The sequence below is a fragment of the Monodelphis domestica genome, chromosome 4 (genome assembly GCF_027887165.1).
Source record: "Monodelphis domestica isolate mMonDom1 chromosome 4, mMonDom1.pri, whole genome shotgun sequence".
Lineage (NCBI taxonomy): Eukaryota > Metazoa > Chordata > Mammalia > Didelphimorphia > Didelphidae > Monodelphis > Monodelphis domestica.
Genome location: NC_077230.1, coordinates 320,856,148 through 320,875,060, shown reverse-complemented (window position 1 = coordinate 320,875,060; position 18,913 = coordinate 320,856,148). Strand labels below are relative to the sequence as shown.

General features: G+C 38.7%; 1 protein-coding gene across 16 annotated transcripts in view; it reads right to left on the bottom strand.

Annotated features, from left to right (window-relative positions):
• Window positions 1-222: 222 nt before the first annotated feature.
• Window positions 223-18,913, bottom strand: part of RCBTB2 (RCC1 and BTB domain containing protein 2) — a 65,152-nt gene continuing 46,461 nt past the window's right edge. For 4 of the 16 annotated variants that reach the window (XM_056794845.1, XM_056794842.1, XM_056794843.1 and 1 more), the window contains 4 exons: window positions 18,616-18,755; window positions 17,081-17,211; window positions 14,770-14,819; window positions 9,211-9,589 (listed from right to left, as the gene is read on the bottom strand). In XM_056794845.1, the coding sequence (XP_056650823.1) occupies window positions 9,421-9,589; window positions 14,770-14,819; window positions 17,081-17,211; window positions 18,616-18,755 (490 nt within the window). In that variant the 3' untranslated portion in view covers window positions 9,211-9,420. Of the gene's footprint in view, window positions 1,581-8,481; window positions 8,513-9,210; window positions 9,590-11,004; window positions 11,075-14,769; window positions 14,820-16,224; window positions 16,536-17,080; window positions 17,212-18,615; window positions 18,756-18,913 lie in introns of those variants that run through there. The other 12 variants (XM_056794849.1, XM_056794850.1, XM_056794851.1 and 9 more) reach the window with 5 other exon arrangements.

Below are 18,913 nucleotides of genomic sequence, written 5' to 3'. Positions count from 1 at the left end.
AAAGACTGACCCTCGATCTCAAGCAGTTCCGCACCAGAATTCAGAAATTTGGTCAAGCAGAAATCAAGAGGTCGAGATTGACCGCAGCAGACGAGAGACCATCAACAATGCAGGGAACGAGGTTTAGTCTTTTTGCTGAGCCATGCATTTGCGGTACAGTGTGGCGATTCTCTGAGACTCCCTGCTATTGGAATAATCACTTTAAAAAAGAAAACACAAACATCATATACCAGATGGATTTATTTGCATGTAAGAGGCAAAGAACTGCTAGTATTTTTCACTTTTCCTCTTGTTGGGCAAAAAGACATTTGTTCTACGATTATCTGTAGATAAGCACTTCCTTATCCCACACTGGATCCGCAGAGGTGGCGATTTCTAGTTCTAAAATGTTTCCCTTTACAGAATGTGGCCCTGGGATCTGTACTGTTTTCTATTTCTTTGTTAGCTTCCATTCGAGTTTTACTGCTCCAATTAGATCACTTGAACTGGAACCTGAACATCTACCGTGTCAATCGTTTCCATTAAAATGAGTCCTGGGTCCTTTTCCGCCTTTGGCTGAAAGTTCCCGTCTAATTTCTGGTTCCAGCACGACTGACCCGTTTCAGAGTAACCCCGAAGTCTTAAAGAATATACAAAATAGCCGTCACTATGCTGGGAAGAACACCCTGTGAACCCAAAGGGAAGCCAAGGAGGCTCTAGTGATGTAAGGCAGATGAGCTCCAAATGACACGCACTCAGAATCAAGGCTCCATGTTAATAACTCCATAGGAAAAGTTCACGACCCCGTTTAAAAAAAATAGCTACGGACTAAAAGCGGCCCCTGGGCCTCCGCGTCTGGCACTGGCACCGCCTTTATGAGGCCAATGAGTGTTCGCGAATTAGTCACTAGGGCTCAGCAGGCTGTCCCAGAGTAACCCCGCTCCTGACCAGAACTGTGCACATACGGACACTTTCTACTTGTTCCAGACCGGCTTTTTTCATTCTGAGCGACTCTAAAGCCGCATCAGAACCCCAGCTTTGGGCCTCATGTGCAGGGAAAGCGAGCCGCTCTGTGCCACTAAGCTATCCCCAGGATGCCAATCTGGAGAATGGATCATCCCACAGTCCCAGGGCCTGAGGCTGCGGTTGCCAAGAACCAGTAAAGGTGTTCTGTCTGCAGTGACTCGAAAAGGAAAGAGGAAAAGCTCCTAAGGGGTGGCATGTCGAGCCAGAGCCTGGGGCCGACGTGGTAGCACTGACTCATTTTCAACTTTCTCTGTAAACTTTGGACTCTGGGCAATAGATAGAAAAGAGTTGACTCCCACTTCAGTCCTCGGAAGATGGGAACTCTGCTAGGGGTAACTGAGGGAGCCATTACTTAAGTGAAAGCTGTTCTTCTCAAGCTTTTGGACAGGAATTGGAAGGAACCAGAGTGTTCCTTTCTTGGCTGTAGCTGCTGATTAATTTTTAAAGGCTCCAACTCGGCTTGCCTTACTGATGAAGTTCTTCAGAAGGTCATGGTCCATTTCTGCAAAGCCTGAAGTTTGTGTAACTACAGTCAAATGATTGATGCAAAATCGGAAGCAGAATTCCTCTAAATCCTAGGGGAGAAAAATAGGATTTCGTATCGATCATTTGCAATACAATGAAATTCAACATCATTATTCCTAAAAAGAGGAAAAAGGAAAAAAAAGAGATTATAACTACTCAGAGAAAAGGCTGTTAATACTTTGGAGGTGGTTCTCACACTCCTTATTTATTCATTCACCCATTTATTCATTCCTTCAATACCACGCGTTGAATTTTATGCAGTGTTCAAGGCATTGTGCCAAGGGTCGAGGGAGAGACTAAGATAAATAAAATATGATGCCTGCTCCTGAGAAGCTGAAGGAGACATAAGAGATGTCCACAAATAACTATTGAAAATTAGTATAAGTAATTTTGACTGATAAATTAGTATTATAAATAAGACGGGCATAAACAAAAGAACATGAAAATTTGTATAAAGGAGAGAGCACTTCCAGTTGGAAGGATTAAAGAAGGCTTCTTGAAGGAGGTAGCATTTCAGATCTGTGGAATTTCTGGACTATACCTATAAATTACACTGGTATGGAAAATTCCCAGTGAAGATGTCAATCTAAATATGTTCTGCAACTTATCATTTTAGACAGCTGACTGAGGCATTGTGAGGTTAAGTCACAGAATCGGTAGTTTCAGAGGTAGAACTTGAATCTATTTTTTCTTCGCTCTTGAAAACAGAATTTTGGTTAAGCCTTGAAAAATAAGGAGGATTTCAACAGGCTATGATATAAAGAAAAAGTATCTTGAGCCTATGTGTAATGTGAATGATGTGAGCAAAGTCATGGAGGCAGTTAAGAGTAGGCATGTCCAGGGAATTACCAGAGTCCTTTAAATTGAGTGTAAAGTATGTGAAAAAAAAAAGTGTGACAGAAGGCTTGCAAGGAACTACAGGACAAAATTGTAAAGGGCCTTGAATATTAATATAAGTTTTGACTTTTCTGAGACAGCAAATAAGAAACCAGTAACTCCCTTCTCTCTGCCATCCACTGAAGATTTTTGAAAAATGAGAACTCAAAGCTGTATATTTAAATAGATCGATCTGGAATCTCAGTGGTTTGGAGAGGGAAGAAAACAGAGTCAAGGAGACTGGTTAGGAAGTTATTGGAATAGTTGAGATGAGAAATAATAAAGTTCTCAACTAGGGTATTAGCAATAGAAACGGAAAGGAAAAGATGGCTGCATGGGATATTGTGCAAGTAGAACCAGCAAGATTTGGCAGAAGAAGCATCATATACACATGATATGGCACTTAAATATTAAATTCAATTACAATTTGTGAATTGCCTGTGATGTACAATGGCAGTTAGGTGGCACAGTAAATGGGATGCAAAGCTGAGTCAGGAAGACCAGAGTTCACCATCCAGCTTCAAAAATGTCCTAGCCGTGTGACCTTGAGCAAGTCACTTAACCTGCCACTGACAGGAAATGGCAAACCACTCCAGGGTGTATACCAAGAAAACCCCAGGACAGAGGTCTGGGGTTGTGAAGAGCTGGACACAACTGAACAGTGACGACGATGATGTAGGAGGCACTGGGCTGCTCTCTTCTCACTGAGGAGTTCCTTTGGGGGCTTCCATTTTTGAGAGAGGCCTCCCTTCTGTGCATCTGACTTTCTGAACTTGAGCACCATCCTACAAGGAGGGCACACATGCATCCTCTCCTCTATTCGCTACCCCTTCCTGGCCCCACACTTTTCAGTTCCCTTCGGCTGGTTGTCTTCCCCCAAAAGAATATAACCTCCCTGAGGGCAGGGACTTTCTTCTTGGTTGTATTTGTAGCGCAGAGTCTAGTACAGAGTCAGTGCTTAATAAACGCTTGTGCCTTGACTGGAGCTGCAAAGACCAAAAACGATCTTAACTTCTTCTGGAGCGGCCCTCCGTGGAAAGCAAAGCAGCTGACAAGTTCATCGCTTACTTTAAGGATTACTTCATTCTTCAAATGATGGAGCACCCAATGGAGGGAAGTACTATTCTAGACTGGATTAATGAGAAAGAACCCATTGTTGACATTTAAGAGACACAAGTTTTAGGAGGAAGTGACTGTTGCATCTTAAAATTGTGCAACAGAAAAAGGGAGGGGGGACCTAGCCCAAGTTGTAGAACCCCAACAAGCCCGCTGATAAGAAAGTTACCACGCATACCAAAATATTCACAGCAGAACTTTCGGAGATAGCAAAGAACTGAAAATGAAGTAGATGTCCACGGATTGCAGAAATTGCTTAACAAACTGGTCCCTAAAGGTAATGGAATATCATTCAGTTGCTTCAGTCATGTCTGACTCTGTGACCCCATCTGGGATTTTCTGGGCAAAGATATTGGAACGGTTTGTCATTTTCTTCTCTAGTTCATTTTACAGATGAGGAACCTGAGGCAATTTAGGGTGAAGTGACTTGCTCAGGGTTACACCGCTAGAAGGTGTCTAAGGCTGGATTTGAACTTAAATCTTTCTAACTCCGGGTCCAGCACTCTATCTACAGTGCCACCTCGCTGCCCTGTGGAATATAAGAAATGGATGTGATGAATAGAGAGAAGCACGGAAGGATCTAAATAAACTGGCTCAGAGTCAAATAATAATAATACGGGCCAAGAAAACCATATACACAGTAGCTATAATATAAATAGAAACACACATACACACGCACGCACGTGCACACACACACACACACACACACACACACACACACACACACACACACACGCGCGCGCGCACACACAAAATCAAAAGCCAAAGTATAGAGAATAAGCCTGGCTTGAAAGCTATGCGAGATGCTCTCATCCCACAGCTCTGCAGAGCGGGGAGGTCCCCAAGGGTAGCGCCCTGCACATAGTCTCAGACTCTCTGACTGGAAGGATCAGTCAGACTGAGCCTTTCCTCTTCTTTTTCTTAACAGTTGTTCTATGAATGCTCTCGTAGGACAGAACTGGGCTCAGCCCCTGAAGTTGCACCGTCCGGTAGGTGAGCTAGATGGCTGGGGAAAGCTCCTCACACAGAGAGCTTGCAAAGGCAGAAGCAGACCCTTCCCGAGACAGTGAGAGGCCCCTCCCTGCAGGTCAAACAAAGATGTTTGAGTGTCCGTTTCTGGGACAATAGTGCAAAGAAGATGCCTCTTTAGATAGGAGGCAGCCTCAATGCCTGCTTCGGTCCCCTGCAACTCTGGAAGTCTGCAAGTCTTGTTTGTGTGACAAGGGAGAGCCGGAACCTGCTGAAGGGGGCTCCCATCAAAGCTGGGCGACTGGAAAGTGGAGAGTAAAGCATTTGGCACAAAGTTGAGTTCAACTAGAAGGTACCCATCAGGCAGCTGGAAATTGTAAAGGGTGAATATTATGGTTGAGGCTGAAAAATCTAAATTTAACAGACCTGATTCTGTCATTCCAAGTATCTCTATTGTTATTGATCAGGAAATAGCTAAATCAGATCTTCTAAAAAATGGTCTGATTAGGGTGGAATAGTTTTGAAATTCACAAAATTCAGATTTGGAGTTTAGGGCAAAAGAGCTTGATTTGGAAATCCAATATACAGAATTGACCATTTAAACAGTGTCTGAAGACATAGAGAGAAAGAATGCAGAGGGGAAAGAAAATAAAAAGAACGGTAAAAAGCTTTGGGAAATGCCTTACGTGGGGGAGGGAGGTAGCATAAGGAAAAAGAGTCAGGAGTCATCAGGGAAGAGGGAAAAGAATTATGTGAATGCAACATCATGGAAAGCGTAGGAGGAAAGAGTATGAGAATTGAGGCAACAGGGATCCAGGAGAAATTAAACAGTCTAACGAATCCATGATAGAGAAACAGATAGGATCCTAGATTTGGAGGGAGTCAGGTGCAGAGAAGACATCAGAGATGAGCCTCCCCACTCACACACACTCACAGAGGAGCGAGGCTACATCCTGAAAGGGAATCAAACTTGGGGATTGGAAGGGAACTTACGAGGTCACTGAGGCCAACCCCATGGTTTTACAGAGAAACTGAGACGTAGAATTAGGTGGTACCCCAGGACCACACAGCTAGTACATCTCTGAGATAGGATTTGAATTCAAGATTTCCTGATTTCAGGTCCAGCCCTCTACCCTACCATACTGGCTCTCCAACACTGAGGGACTTGCCCAAGGCCATGTAAGTATTATAAAAGGAAAAGCAGGATACAGGAATGTGAAGATCAAAGCAAGTGACAGGAAGACTAAGAAAAGGCCTCTGGATTTTTAAATTAGGTCTCAGTGGGGATAAGAATCAGAAGGAAAGAGAGAGGGAAAGAGGGAAGGAAGGAGAGAAAGCACAGTGTTCGCATAATTATGCAGACAAGGGGTGGATGAATGAATGAATGGTAAAAGTGGACTGTGGTCTGCTACTTTTCCAACTCCGGCACTAAATGGAAAAGGATAGACAATAGCTTGAGTGAAGAGCAGGGCCTATAGAATCTCTTTGAGGAAGGAGAGAGATGAACATGTTTTTGTAAAGAAGGTGAGATGGCCAATGGAGGAAGCACAGGAACTGTGAAAGAGAGAGTGTGGAGAAGGCAGTTTTGGAGTTTTGGAGAGGGACAGAGATCAAGAGATGGAAGAAGGGGTCAGTTCTGGAAAAGAATGGTGGAGTCTGGGCTAAGATCATTTTTGAGATGGAGAGAGAAGCATTCACAGTTTCACGTTAAGTGGTTTTGGTTTTCTCACTAGAGTGAAGTAATCCAGACCAGCACAGAAGGATGTGGGTAGATGGCATCTGAAGCCATATCAGCACAGAAAAGCAGTGACCATTTCCATTAGAAAACTGAATAAACAAATTAATGTTTATGAAGTGCAAAGTACTATGCCAAGTGTGAGTGGCACAAATAAAGAAGACAATCCTTGCTCTTTAGCATCAAACATACGAAGGAGACAACATACACAGGAGGTTTCAGCTGGAAATCATGAATCTGCTCAATGAAGATTTAACACACAGGGGTAATAACTGTAGCATGCCATGTGAAAAAGTCCTGAGATTATTAATGGATCAAAAGTCCAACAGTGTGCCTCGGCAAGGAAAACTGTGAATACAACCTTTGGATGTGTTAAAAAAAAAAAACAGCATCAAAAAGGAGGGCAAATATGACATCTAGGCAGGACTTGACTCTATTCACATCAGAACTGGAATCTTCTGTTTAGTTCTAGAGCCACAATTTAGGAAGGACACTGTGAATACACTCTAAGAAAGGAAATCAGGATGGTGAGGGATGGAAACCCATTGGTTCAAGTAGGCGAAAAAACTTCAGATGATTAGCCTGGAAAGGAGAATTGGGGGGGGGAGGGGGGGGGAGACAGGGGCAGCGGCACACAATGGTTGCTTTCAAGAATCTAAAAAGTCTGCTGTGCACAAAAGATCAAACTTGTTCAGACAGACACAGAGGGCAGAATCAGGAGTCAAATTTTACAGAGACACATTTTAGCTCAACTCCAGAAAAACTGCCTAAACAACTGGAGCAGTCCAAAAGAGGAAGTAAAGGTGAGAATATTATAGAGGGGGTTGTGTTAGCAGACTTCTGCTGTCTTTTCCAATCTTAAGAACCTGTAAAAGCAGGAAGTGTGTTTTGCCACAAGTGGGACGTTCCATTTACCTTAGTGAAAAGCTTCTGAGAATAGCAGGGAAAAATAGAAGACTGAGGGATATGGCTATGTAGTCGGGATTCCTTCTTACAAGCTTATAGCAATATATCTATATATGTTCATATCTATCTATCTGCCTGTCTATCCTTTGAAGAAGAAAGAGCAAATGCAATCTTTGGAAAGGATAAGATCAGAAGACATTCTTCCTCATATCATTAATCACCAATGTCACTTAAAATTGGATCAAATGAGATACGGTAAGTAACCATGTTTTGCAAACCCGAGAATGCAATATAAATGGCAGCTATTGTTGTTATTATTGCTGTTGTTAGACAATGCTCTTAGAAATCATTGCATTTCTAGTTCTCTTGCACCATAAATGCCACTCACATTTTAATGTTTTTATGAAAAGAAAAAAATTACATTAATTCTTTTGTTAGATAGATATTTATCAGGAAGTAGTTGGTTATCAGTATTTCTGGAGCTACGTTCTTGAAACCCTTAGGTATCAAGAAATAATTCAACAGATTCCAGGAAGAAAAATGTTTTAAGGGTAGATAAATTCACAAACCTGTCCACTTTGCTGTCTGTGCCAGATTACATATAGGAAGTATATTCAACAAATATGGAAAATCAAAGAACAGAAAACTATTGTAGATTGCTCAGAATTTTCAGTTGACTAAAAAGCTGGTTTCTTATTGGTCTGGAATCAGTGAATGAACTTGTCTAGTCATGTATGGAATGCAATCAGTTTGTATCAGAAAATTATAACTGGAATCAGAGGCTTGACTTTTAATAGCAAAAATGGAAAGGGGAAAAAAAGATGGCATACCTCACTTCAATGGACAAACATTCTGAAAGTCCACTGATTTCAGGAATCCAAACATCAGATCTGAGTTAAGAGATCAAGCTGTGGGGCTATACTAGGTCAGTGATGTCGCACTCAGCTAGAAATGGATCACTAGGGATTGTGTAGAGTTTTATACCTTTGAACTAAATGATCTCTAAGGTTCCTTCCAACTCTAGGAGCAGGAGATGGGGCTAGTAAAGCCTCACACTGATCCTCAAAGACTTCCAAAAAAAGTTTATTTTGTACTTATTTCATTTATCGGGAGTCAAAATGGAGGAATAACTAGGGCAGAAGCTTGCCATTTCAACAAGAAAATCCTCTCCGACCAAGAGTAAAATATCACCATGGAATGAATACAGGAGTGAAAGAACCAACAAAGAGACAAGAGGGAAACAATATTCAAAAAAAGAAAAAAAATCATAGAAACAATTACAGATTTCATTTAAAAGAATGACAATGAGGAGACATCATACCAAAACCCATGGGATACAGCCAAAGCAGTACTCAGAGGAAAATTTATATCGCCGAGTTCCTTTACCAACAAAATAGAGAGGACAGAGATCACTGAATTAGGCTTGCAACTTAAAAGAACAAATTAAAAATCCCCAGATACAAACTAAGTTGGAAATCATTTATCTTGTAATATTAAATATGTGTTGATATCTTCAAAAATAAGTAACTGGCATCCATAATATTCTTAGGGTTTTTAGTTTGTTTTTACTGATTTTTTTCTTTTAACACTCCCCTTTATGGATAATTAGGTAAAAATTCTAAGTTTGAAGAGATAGAAAGTCAGAACTAATGAATAAACAAGTATCTACAAATCTAGACAAAGTGTGAAATTCCAAATAAACACAGGGATCCTGACACACAGTATACTATTACTAAATATTTTAAATGAGTTACATGAATCTGGCAAAATCATAAGAGCATTTAGAAACAAAACACTTTAATTGATCTACAACAGTAATGGCAAACCTTTTAAAGAGGGAGTGTTAGGCCCCAACCCATGTGTCGTGCCCCACCCCTACCTTTATCCCACACAAGAGGGAGAAAGCACTCCAATTGGACTGTTGGGTGGAGGGGTGGATGAAGTGAGGAATGTCCTCAGCCCAGGTGGAGAGGGGGAGGGGAGTGTGTGCTCCCATTGGGCTGCTGGGCAGAGGGGTGGGGGATGTGAAAAAAATGTTATCAGGTATAGTGGAGAAGGGGAGGGGAGCACCCCCACCAGAGTCTCTCTGCCTTTCTAGTAACGAGCTGGGGGGTAGAGAGGGCAGCCACATGCCCACAGAGAGGGCTCTATGTGCCATCTTTGGCATCCATTCCATAGGTTTGCCATCACTGATCTATGATCTCATCAATCTAGATACTCTGGGAATCTCAATGCACCTATGCCTGCCCAACTTAGGTGACTCCTGTCACTAGCCTCCCCATGATCTGCTACAACATACTAAGGATCTTTCTATTTATATCTGTTGTTTGGAAGTGGTGAAAGATGTAGGTTGCCCATTGGCTACTTGCCCGTCCCTTTGCTTTGTGACCGTCCCATCTTTTAATCCAGCCAGGTCTCTCTGATGGCATCCATTCACAATGATTTTCACCCTCAAATCTTCAAAGATAGAGCTATCCCATTAATGATAGTGACATAATCTCACCAGAATGATTAAGATAGTAAGAAAACAGATAAGTTTCAGCAAGAAGCTTGTTTTTTTTTTAAAAGAACTGTAACATTTCCCAAAGCAATCTATCCCAATTTCCTCCTGCTACTCAATTATGGGTCCAGCTCATTGTCCATTTTCAGTGACTGTCAAAGATACTTATACCCTGGGACTAGACTATACAACTGCATGTTAAGAGGCTAACCAACAGGCTTTATCCATTCAATTTTTCCTATGTGGGTAGATAGACTGAACTCTTTTAAGTGACTATGCTTCCCAAAAGGGCAGCAAGGTGGCACAGAGAATAAAGTACTTGGGTCTGGAGTCAGAAAGTCCTAAATTTAAATCTAGCCAAAGACACCAGCCAGCTCTGTGACCCCGGGCAAGTCCTTTAACCTGTTTGCCTCAGTTTCCTCATCAGTAAAATGGGGATAATTGTACCTACTTCACAGGGTTTTTGTGAGAATCAATTGAGATTATATTTGCAAAAGCATTTAGCACACTGCTTGGCCTATATTAGGTCTTAAGAAATGTTTCTTCCCTTCCCTCCCCCTCCTTTTCATTAAGTCCAAAATGTTCTAGGGTTTGATGCAATTAGTACAGTGTCACCTACAAACAGAAGTACTAGGTTTCAATACCAACAAATACCTCATCTTCAATTTAGCCCCAGCACTGGTCATCTCCCATTGTAGCAAGAAACACCTCTGATAAGCCTACATTTTGTGTCTTACTTGCCACTAACAATCAGAGAAGGTTGTCTACCAATTATCTCTATTCTTTATATATATTACAAGATTTAATATTGTATCTACTGTTCATTTATTTACTATTTTAATTAATTAATAATTTCATATATTAAGATTATAACATATTAATATGCCACCGTATATATTAAATTATTTTGATTATTATTTTAGTCATTAATATTTTAAAATAAATTTTCATATTGAATATTTTAATCTCTGTTCTTATATATTTGAATTGGAGGAGAGCCTAAATCAAAAGCTTTCCATAATTAACAAACCAACATAAGTGCTACAAGAACTGGTCTTCTCAATACCTTCAATCAGCTGCATAACTGTGAAAATATTAGTTTTTATAGAATATCAATTATGAAAGATTTCTTGCTCCCTTTGCATACATTCATCAAGTGACCTCAATGTGTGTGTTATTCTTGTAAAACTATTTTAGAGATGGAAAAGTCAGTATGAGTTGATAATTATCATTATTTTCATGTTCCCTTTTTTTAAAAACCTCCTCTCTTTAAGAAAATTTGACACTATCTCTCAAAATTCGGCCACTTCCGGGATGGACTTTCTCCACATATACTTGGTCTAGAGAAGCTGCTCTTCTCATCTTTATTTTCTTCACTGCCATTTCCGTAGCTTCATGTTGTCCATTTGGGCCTGGAGTGTTTGGAGTCCAAATGTGGTATCCTTGATGGTGAAAAAATTTTGTTACAAAAGTCTATATAGAACTTTTCTACTTTTACCCATTTTTGTCATCCTTTCGGTTTCTTTTGGCCCACATAATACTCATGGATATCATTACCAAGTCTCTACTGAAATAACATATTTTGCCTGCCATGTTCTCCATTAGTTACTATCTTTATTGCATTATGGTTTGTCAGCTACCTTCATCTTTAAATACCCTTCAGATGTCTTGGTTTAGATTGTTCTTTCACCAAACTTTTTAAACTTGTTTTCTCTTAATTGCTTCTTGCTATTTATTAATAAGGTTCATCATTTTCTACCATTCTTTTCCATGAAATTTTCATTTGGCAAGCAGATAAAGTCTTACTGGCTGAGGGGGTTTCTAGGCTCTTGTTCTCATTGTGGAAGTTGATGTAAATTGCTTAAGTTTATTTAGGCAATGGCTAGAATGTGTGTCCATGTACATTTCACTATGTATTCCCCATTTCTGAGGGCTAGCAACTTGTTTAAATTGGTTAAATTAGAATTGTTTTAATTGGGTGCTAGGTTTATTTTCTCATTTTTAATCTTCTAAGTTTGCATTAATTTTGATCTCTGCTCCAACACAGTTAGCTGAGTCCAGAGAATTAATCCAGTATCAGGAATAAATAATTTCTGGTTAAATAATAATTAATTTTTGTCCTATGATTTGGTTCTTACCATGTTCAGAACTTCTTGATTCTTTTCTCAGATAAAGTGTTCATGATACACATAAGTGAGACTCATGTGTGGTATGTATATTAAAATGTTGGTCTTTCTAGTTTCTAAATCTTTTTTTCTGACAGATTTTTTCACTTTCCTCCTCATGCCCTTTTTGGCACTGCAATCAATTGTTGAGTGTCTAAATTTAATAAGGAACATTTTGGAGAGTTCTTGAGAGGATTTCCCTTTTCCTCTCATTTTCTGTGACAAATATTGGTACATAAGGTGCAATGCTTTTCTAATCATATTTTTGCAAGTGCTCATGTTGAGCACTGCAATGTGAGATGACCAAATGTCCCATGAAATGTTTTTGTTGCTTCTGATTCATGATAAAATCAAGTCCATTAAGCCTTTCCTGTACCAATGGGGCAAATATTAACTGCAAATATCTTTTATCTTCTAGTTTAGTAAGAATTTCAAGATTAAAACCAGACAACAAATAAATAAAATTCTTGTAATTTTTACTAAACATTTTTTAAAAAGGAATTGTCCTTGCTGTGTTTATTAGTTTCTCCCTTACTTCTATCTACCTCTGCCTCCTTTAGTACCTTGAACTAACTTCTCCATCTCTTATCATCAGTGTCTTCTTGAACAAAATGGAACAAACATTTTATACATGGCCAATATGGGAATTTGTTTAACTTAATTATGTATGTTTGTTAGAAAGGCTGTGTAGGCTTTTTCCTCCCACTGAGGGGAAAGGCAAGAAAGAGAGGGGGAAAAAAGGCTTGTTCATTAAAATAAAGTTAGCAACAACTAAAAATGTTTTCCTCTCTTACTAGTTTCTCTCCTTCCATACATAAACATGCTCAGCTCTCTCCAATCTAAAAAAATTAAAATTCTCTCCTTTTTATTCCTATCCCTAAAGATAATGTTGTCCCATATCACTTCTTTACTCTTTTTTTTTTAAGCCCTTGCCTTCTGTCTTAAAATAATACTGTGTATTGATTCCAAGGCAGAAGAGTAGTAAGGGCTAGGCAACTGGGGTTAAGTGACATACCCAGGATCACACAGCGAGGAAGTATCTGAGGCCAAATTTGAACCCAGGACCTACTGGCCTGTATCTCAATCCAATTAGCCACCTAGCTGCCCTCCCTTCACTCTTAAAAGTTCTAGAAAAAGTAGTATATATCTGTTTTTCCCTCACCTCCCACTCAATCCCCAAATTCTTGTCATCTGTCTCCAAGGTCAACAGTGCCCTCTTGCTTGTCAAGTCTAAAAATTTTTTCTCAGTCTTCATCTTCCCTGATGCTTCTGCAGCATTAGACAGCCTTTGCCACCACTTCCATCTCTACATCCCTCTTCCCTTGATCCCAGGATACTGTCCATCCCCAGTTCCTCTATGGAGTTGATTATTCTTTTGTAATCAAGATTCCCAGATCCATTTAATTCTTCTCATTCCCTACCTGTGTGTGCCTCCCAAAAGTTTTGTATGTTCTCAACCCTCTTTTCTGTCTCAATACTCCTTCGCTCCTATGGCTACATTCACTGCTGTACAGATGCTCCCTGATTCTATATAGCCTGCTCTGATTCCCCTGCCTGCACCTCAAACTCACCACTTCCCAAATGGAATTCTCACATTAATCTAATAATTGGGAAAGTGACTTCCTGGATGCAAAGTTTATGGGAACCTGTACCTGTGAAAAAGGTGGATGAGATTTATTAAGCACTGTTGTAAGGAAAATAAGAATTTGCTGAAGAAAATGATATTTCGTGATTTGTTGGACCTGATCACATGGTTTCAGAAATGGTGAGCTCTGAAATCATCTTTGTGTCTTGTCAATTGTACCTCTGGGACAGCTCGCACATGTCTCCTCTCTTCTCTACCACTTATGTTCTCTCCTCTAATATAGGCCTCCCTCAGCATGTCTTGCATAGACTATCCTATAATAGCTTTCAGATATTCTCCTTTTCTCCAATTTCTTCTGTTTCTCCCTTGACAAATCCATCCTTCCAACTAATCATATCATTTATCTGCTTAAAACTTTTATTGCCTGTAAAATAAAACACAAAGTCCTTGGCTAAGTGCTTAAGGTCTGCCATAATCTGCTTTTAAACTACCTTTCTGGGCTCTCATTTTACATCCTCTCCCCATCAACCCCTTTCTCCAGGATAGCTCTGCAAATAGTCAATGAATCAACACTACCATTCCTGGAAAGGTCACATTCAGTTATTTCCCCTATGATCCAAATCACCATTCCCTCTGAATTTCTCGTCTAAAGCTCTTCTCAATGGCCACTAATCCTATTTATGTTGCCTTCCCCTATTAGAATGTAAGCATCTTGAGGACAAGAACTATCTTGGGGGGGAGAGGAGGACAATACAATACAAATGTATTCTCAGGACTTGAATTATGTCTGGCCCCAGGAAAAGGACTTAATAAATGGTTATTCATTCATTTAAATTCTTTTATGTTCCAATCAAAAATTCTAGTTGCCCTCTAAACTTGAAAGGCCATAATCTACTTCATTTCTATCTGCTGAAATCCTTTTCTTTCTTAACTGTGGGAGTAGAAACACAGAAGAAAAACAACTGCTTGATCACATGGGTCAAGAGGAATATGACTGGGGATGTAGATTCTAAACGATCACCCTAGTACAAACATGGAAATAGGTTTTGATCAAAGACACATGTAATACCCAGTGGAATTGCATGTTGGCTATGAGAAAGGGGAGGGGAAGGGGAGGAAAAGAATATGATTCTTGTAACCAAGGGAAAATGTTCTAAATTGACTAATTAAATAAAATTTCCAAAAAAAAAAAAATCCTTTTCTTTCTTCAAGGAGAAGCTTATGCTATTTATGGATCATTCCCTAAATTATTATGGTTTCTCCTTCCTCAAATTTTCTTAAGAGAACTTTGGCACTCTCTTTTATCTTTATCACACTTTAGTTTATATGAATCTGTATATATCACATCCCCCCTCATTACATTGTTTTCATTTCTGCCACTTACTACCTCTCTGATACTGGGCAAGTGACAATCTCTCTGGGGCTCATTTTCTTTATCTGTAAAATATAAATATAATAAAAGTATATTTTATAAATATATTTTATTTATGCATATAAATATATTTAATAAAACATAAATATAATAAAAATATGAAATTTTAATTTTTAAAAGGGGGGGTTAAACCGTATGACCTTTAAGGTCCTTTTCAGCTTTAAATCTGATCTTGCAATTGTAAGCCCTTTAAAGGTCAAAACTATCTTTTTATCTCTAGCACCTAATAGAATATGCTTGGTATAAACTTTCTAAGTATTTACCAAATTGAAACAATCCAAATTAAATATAAATTTATGTAAGGTAAGAGGAAAATGAACACTGTAAAGTATCTTATAAATTAAGATACTGCTTCCAATAATGCTTGCAAATTAAAAACAAAACAGAACAACACATAACAAGCAATCACACATACACATACCTCTCTCGCTAAAAAAAATTTTTTTAAATATTGTTAGATTTGGAATAATATTGGTTGAAAAACACATTTTTTTCAGTCTGGAAAATTAGTCTTATGTTATTTGGCATCTATATTTTAAGATACTTGTAAAAGACTTTAACATAAGGGTTTTGTCAAAATTTTGTTAAACAAGGGTCTGGCCATTTTTGAACAGCTTGAGAACCACCATGTGGAATTACTGGGTCCAGAATTTGTTAGAATGATATCAACAAACTGATCTGGACATAGAATCAAAGCAATTGTAATGAAATTCTGCAAACTAGTGGAGCCCAAGCCTAACACTGCACCAAAGTAATACAGACAATGGCCAATAGCCTAAGACAAAATAGGATGCAACTAGCAGAGACCCACCATTGGTGAACACATCAGTTAAAATTCAGATTATGTAGTAGTACTATTACAAAGGGAAATAGGTTACCAAATCGATAAAACCCAGTACCTTTTATAATTTATAGGCGAAGAAACTAACCATTTTTCTAAATATTTCAAGACTTTTAAATTTAAGCAATTTGTGGAAATGCTTCACTTTGGGGCCGTTCTGATAATCATAGAGATAAAAGATTTTATTTTAAATGAAAAAATGCTTAGAGAAGACAACTGAAATTTTATAAAAGACTACAAGTAAAGATGACAATTTCCCTAGTCTTTGCTTTTAGGCCTTGGATATCATATGTGCCTAGGCCACAGTGCTGAAATGTGGGCAAATTCTGTCTCTCTACAGCTGATGCTGAGCATAGTTTGAAGCAACTCCCCAGACTCTCCACATAGTTAGGGTTTTTGGGAAAATCTCCCCTCATTTCCTTGTATTTACTTTTTATATGTGTCCATATACATACATACATGTCTGGCATGTATGTATGTATATAAAGTATACATTTTTGTAGACCTAGATATAGATATAGATATAGATATACTGTGGCGGGTAATTAATAATAACTGAGGAAACAATCTGAGCATAAGCAATTTATTGGCTATGCAGACGGAACAAATGGGTCAATGGAGTCCCCAGTCAGTCCAAAGACCCTGAGTACAGAGTAAAGCAGTTTTTTATACATGAAAAACAATCAAAATATGTTGATTAATTATAAAAACAATTAAAAGGATACAAAGTTAAGTAATCTAATTTCTAACAGGAGGAAAGATTAGGGGATATCCAAATTGGGAAGGGAAAAGAGTAAGTTTCGGTCGAGTTGGGAGGGGGACGACTGGTTTCGGAGTCCTCTATTCATAAAACGAAAAGATGTTGATTAATTGCATCCACCTGCATGTATGAAACAATAGATGGCTTATATAATCTAGTTTCCCATGGATGAATAACAGAAAAAAAACAACAAGATGGGGATGAATCTATGAAGCAGCACAAGATGGAGTCAGTGTTCATAAGGCACAATCTGATTGGTTCTCTTGATTCCCAACTAAATCAACTCCATTTTGTAACTGACCGTCCCTTTATCTCACCGAAACCCACACAGATATTTTCTACAGACATATTTTTGTACGTAAGCTTTTCCCCAATACCATGTAAAACCCTTATGGGCAAGGACTGTTTCATGCCCAGCACAGTGCTTGAGAGAAAACAGGCACTGAATAAGCATGCTTAACAATTAACTAGTCATTGTTCCAAAATCAGCAACAAAAATAACTCGCATTCACATGTAAGCCTCTATGGTTACAAAGCACTTCCCACAGACTGTCTCGGGTGACCTGCTCTCAGCAGCCCCAGGAGGTAGGTACAAGATCAGGGGGGGATTCCACTGAGCTGGGACGGCCCCCTCCAAAAGCCTTCCCCAAAATCTCTCTTCTTACCTGGGCTTCGTATTTCACGGCGGCTGAAAGCAGAGCAATGGCATTGTCCTCACAGATCCCTTGCTTGATAGTTTGCTGACAGAGCTTTTTCAATCGGTTATCTCTATAAAAAGTAGCCAGATCCAGCAGCCCTAGGGAAGGGGAGAGTATTTATTAGGAAGGGTTCATCTGAAACAGCAAGCCACTGCAACTGCCCCTGCTGGGGGGATGTGCATTTGTGTACAGTTATGTGTGAAACCTGCTACAAAAGCAAAAGAAATGGTGGGCAGACTTGAGCTAGACTTATTGCTGAGATTGGTTTTATGCAAGCAAAGGTTAGAAGTGACCAAAATATAGTGGACTAAAGAACAAATAAGCCAAAAAAAATAGATGAGTGGAATAGGCTAGAGAAGCAAGATTTAAAAACAAAAAGGTTGAGTGGGTCAAAATTCTATAAACCCAAGAACACTAGATCCTGGGGTAAGAGATCATTTTTTTTAGCAAGACCTGACAAAAGCAAAAGTCATTTTAGAGGAAAACAGGTTTAGATCAGAATCTTAAGCCATTTGCCATATATAAATAGATAAATGACTTAAGTGCGAATAGTTTCTCCATAAAAATTTTAGAGAAAAAATGCTAAGATCTTACACAATTGTAAGATCAAGGAAAATATGTAGACATGAGATAGAGAAGATTATAAAAGATAAATAGACAATTTTGATCAGATAAAAATTTTAAACCTTTGCATAAAATTAAAGCAAGAAAAATTAGAAACAGGTTAATTAGAAAAAATCTCAATATTAAAATACCAAAATCTAGTGCCAAAAATGTATAGCTAATTAAAACACATCTGTAAGATTGAGCCATTCCTTTACAAATAGTTAAGTAATATACAAACTACTTTAATAATAAGAAATACAAAAAGTATAGACTATCATAAACTATATGAAAAAGCTCAAAAGTGCTAATAATTAGATCATCAAAAATTACAACAACTTTTAGGAATACTTTCACATCAATTAGTCATCTGATAGACAAAGATAGAAAATATTTGTGCTAGAGAAATTGTAGGAAGACAGGCTAATACTAATTCATGCTTGTTGTGAAGTGGTCCATCTGTTCTAAAAAATACTTTGGAATTAAGCAAGAAAAGTTACAGGACTGTTTATACAAATAAACTTAAGACCTATATACATAATTAAAAGACCTATCCAGAAATGTCCATAACAACATTATTTATATAATAAGAAGACATGTCTAAGTACAAAGAAATGACTAAACAAAACATGGTACGTGAAGAACATCAACTATTATTATGCCCTAAGTAATGACAAATTTGGAGACATATGAGAAGGCATCTGAAGTGAAACAAAGTAAAAAAAGCATAGGCAAATAACTATAACCACATACATTAAGACGACTCTCAGAACCACCAAAATTTGGTCACATATAATGGATAGCATTGGCGCAAACCTATTCATGGTGAGCCAAGTGAAATAAGGCACAAATCACTGGACATTCCTATCATTCCATGCTCTGACTCTCGTGATAATTACCTATCGCATCCTCTGGGCAGAGGTTGATAGAGTCTGTGTACAGGTACTCCAGAAAGGCTCGGTAAACAGGATAGGAAAATTCGTCCATTTCTACAATGTCATCCTCATTGCCATTCAATACAGAACGAAAATGTTCACACCTGAAAAAAGAAGCCCAGAGCGACGTTCTTTGCAACCAAAGCAATCAATGAACAATTCAATGTTTGTCAAGCATCTGCTAGGTTCTACCCATGATGCCAGGCCCTGGGAAACACAGACAGAAAATGAGATCACACTAGCCACCCTCCAGGAACTTATA